At 36.9% G+C, this 3,007-nt stretch overlaps 1 protein-coding gene and 1 long non-coding RNA gene across 3 annotated transcripts in view; one reads left to right on the forward strand and one right to left on the reverse strand.

Annotated features, from left to right (window-relative positions):
- LOC108950985 overlaps window positions 1-460 on the reverse strand; it is a 2,709-nt gene extending 2,249 nt beyond the window's left edge. Inside the window, exon 1 of the long non-coding RNA XR_003397506.1 lies at window positions 88-460. This is a non-coding gene — a long non-coding RNA (uncharacterized LOC108950985). The remainder of the gene's footprint in view (window positions 1-87) is intronic.
- LOC100187136 overlaps window positions 1-2,875 on the forward strand; it is a 6,895-nt gene extending 4,020 nt beyond the window's left edge. The window contains exons 5-9 of one of the 2 annotated variants that reach the window (XM_026840412.1): window positions 1,232-1,432; window positions 1,541-1,755; window positions 1,807-1,947; window positions 2,329-2,440; window positions 2,609-2,875. In XM_026840412.1, coding sequence (XP_026696213.1) covers window positions 1,232-1,432; window positions 1,541-1,755; window positions 1,807-1,947; window positions 2,329-2,440; window positions 2,609-2,725 — 786 coding nt within the window. In that variant the 3' untranslated portion in view covers window positions 2,726-2,875. Of the gene's footprint in view, window positions 1-1,231; window positions 1,756-1,806; window positions 1,948-2,328; window positions 2,441-2,608 lie in introns of both variants that reach the window. The other variant, XM_009863774.3, reaches the window with a different exon arrangement.
- Window positions 2,876-3,007: the final 132 nt, after the last annotated feature.

The raw sequence follows: 3,007 nt of genomic DNA on the forward strand, positions 1-3,007 counted from the left end.
TCAGGAAAAAAGACAGTGCAACACTTTAAACAACAGACTTATTAAATGTCACATTTTTTTAATAAATGCTATTCTTGGTCAACCCACCAAATTGTGTTGTTGATTTACTCAGCTTCACTTGTTTTCCATGGTCTTGGCCTGTCTACTTCCCCAACACTTGCTGGAAGTACAGGTTCAAACTGGAAAGGCTCAATACCTATTGCTAGTGGACTAGGATCTTCACTTATGTCACTTCATTAGATGAAATACTTCTACCTGACTATACATCACACACTGACACGTTTACATTATTGTTAACTGACAAATTTAAATAGTGTAATACACTTACAAACAATTTAAAAGAAAATGCTATGTCGACGGTACACTCTGTTTTGCTGCAAACAGCGAAGCCTAAATCAGCTGATTGATTAGAAAAGATCGTGACGTAATTTACGTCATAGTGCCCGCGAGTGACGCAACGTTAAGCGAATTTTTTGGCATTTTTAAAAACGTTTTTTTGGCCAAACTAAATATTTTTTTCACAAAAAATTACCACACATAGTATTTATTAAGTGTAAATTTTCATTTAAAACCAACTTGTATGAGCGTGGTCCAGACTCTTTAAGTGTCTTGCTCGATGACACATACACCCACAATGGTAGCACCAACAAGCCTTGAACCCATAACCTCTGCCACTAAAGCGAACACCAATAAAAATAACATATTTCTCATATTGTGATTGGTTGTTGATATAATGTTGATATTCACACAGGTTCACGAAAGGTGAAAGATCATGGAAATATAATATAAAATCAAAGAAAATCAAAAGGTTTGACGACGGTGATTATAAATTGATGGTTGAAGCTGGAAGGCGACATTATAATAAGGTGTGTGATGTCATAATGTATTGACTATGATGATGTCATAATGTATTGACTATGATGATGTCATAATAATGTATTGACTATGGTGATGTCATAATGTATTGACTATGATGATGTCATAATGTATTGACTATGGTGGTGTCATGGTGCAGGGTATGCAAGTCTACCCCCGTGTACTTTGCATTAGTTGCAGAAACCCCTTGATTTTTAATAAGAAAACTTGTAAAAGCAAATTATCTTCAAAATATTCTTAACTAATACAAACCCACAGTTGCAGTAAATCTATTTTATTGTCGCAAAACCTGGATGTTTGTTAATATTGATGCTGCTGGCTGTTTTAATGCAGTAACATTGTTGTTGATGTGTAGATAAACGATGAGAACGGCCTCGCATTGTTTAACAATGCTGTTGATCTTGCTGAGACTTACTCCCTTGAAAGATGCAAAGATTTATTAAAAGACGAAAAAGATATTTTAAAATATTTTAACTCCAACGGGTTTTCTGTTTGTTACGAGCAATGCCTTGAGGAGCATAGGGGCGGGGGTGGTGAGGGGGTTGTCACCCCTGGTGTTTCTATGACCCCTAGTGACCCCTCAACCCCAGATAACTGTATGACCCCTTGTGACCCTGCGGCTCCAGTTGACCCCACGACCCCAACTGATCCCACCATTCCCAAGGACCCTGCGACCCCTGATAACCTTGTGACCCCTAATGACCCCGTCACCCCTTGTGATCCCCTGACCCCTGGTAACCCCACAAAAAGGAAAATTCCTGACAACCCATCATTAAAATATTTCAATCGAAGAAATGAAAAGATAGTTTGTTACATCACAGAAGGCAAGTGTGACAAAACAATGGTCAAAGTTTTCAATCAAGAACAAAAATCACCACGGTAAAATTATTATGTTTTTTTTATTTAAAATTAAAATTTTATTTTCTCTAGAATGAAATCGTATCTTCGTAAGTGGGGGAAACTACCAGGAGAATCCCGGGGGAAAGATTTGGATTATGTTTATTTTGAAGATGAGAAACAATTGAAGGTCGTTTGCGATTATTTGGGGAAGTTTGTAGCCGATAATTGTGGGTGAGTTGGGGGTGGGGGTTCTAGGACTCGTAATAAAAGTTTGGCATCTATCGGTGTGTGATTCAACTCCATGCATGCGTGTTGGGTAGTCATCGCTTTACACCAGGGCTGGATTTGTAAATCTTCCAGAAATATCTGTTAATTTTGTTGACTTTATTTTTATTTAAGATTCAAATCTAGGCAAATATATCCGTGGTGTTTTGTAGGTTTTGACCTTAGTGTGTATGTGTGCTTATGTTAGAACTAATAATCACCACTGTCGCAATCAATTTCAACAAAATTAATTCAGAACGATGTCCCAGTAAACTTATTTATCTTCTGGAAGGTTCATCTACAATCCAACCTCGTATAGTTTATTACATCATAATCACAATTCTCCAGAAAACTTAGTTTGATTGAATCTGACGATTTAATTTTCCGAGTTCTTCTTCCTGAGGCAACGATCGAATCGATATCTAAAGTTCAACGTCGTAAACCCAGTGATGCGGAAAAGGTTGTTTATATGATTTTTATTTATTCTTTGAATACAATAACAAAATCATATTAACTGAAACAACCAAGAAATAGAAATTAACAGCCATCAACAATCATTAAAATAATAATAAAAGTTTGCGTCCGTACAATATGTTTATACTATGTGTATTGTTTGTTTGTATTACAGATTTATACGAGGGGTTATAAAGGTCGCATGGTGACCTTTGACCCCTGTTTGACCTCACCACTTACAGAAGACGACGAAACAAAGATGAAAAGAAGAATAAAAAATTTTGCTTTTTAATTTATTTCATAATTTCTTGTGTGGTAATTGTTGCAGTGATAATTAATGAAGTGTTGTAATGTTAAATTCGCCAGAACAAGATTAGCTGCTGACGTTGGCAGCAGTGTAATAAATTTAGTGGTCTTGGGAACACTCCCGCACCCCAGACAACTCCAACCGTCATAGTTGGACATTGAATGAATGAATGAATGTAACTTACTTTATCCTCGCGTGGCCGGAAAACGACAGTCGTTATAACACGGGTGTGCACCTCGCGCCAGCTTACGAGTTACCCAAGTATGT

The sequence above is a fragment of the Ciona intestinalis genome, unplaced genomic scaffold (genome assembly GCF_000224145.3).
Source record: "Ciona intestinalis unplaced genomic scaffold, KH HT001245.1, whole genome shotgun sequence".
Lineage (NCBI taxonomy): Eukaryota > Metazoa > Chordata > Ascidiacea > Phlebobranchia > Cionidae > Ciona > Ciona intestinalis.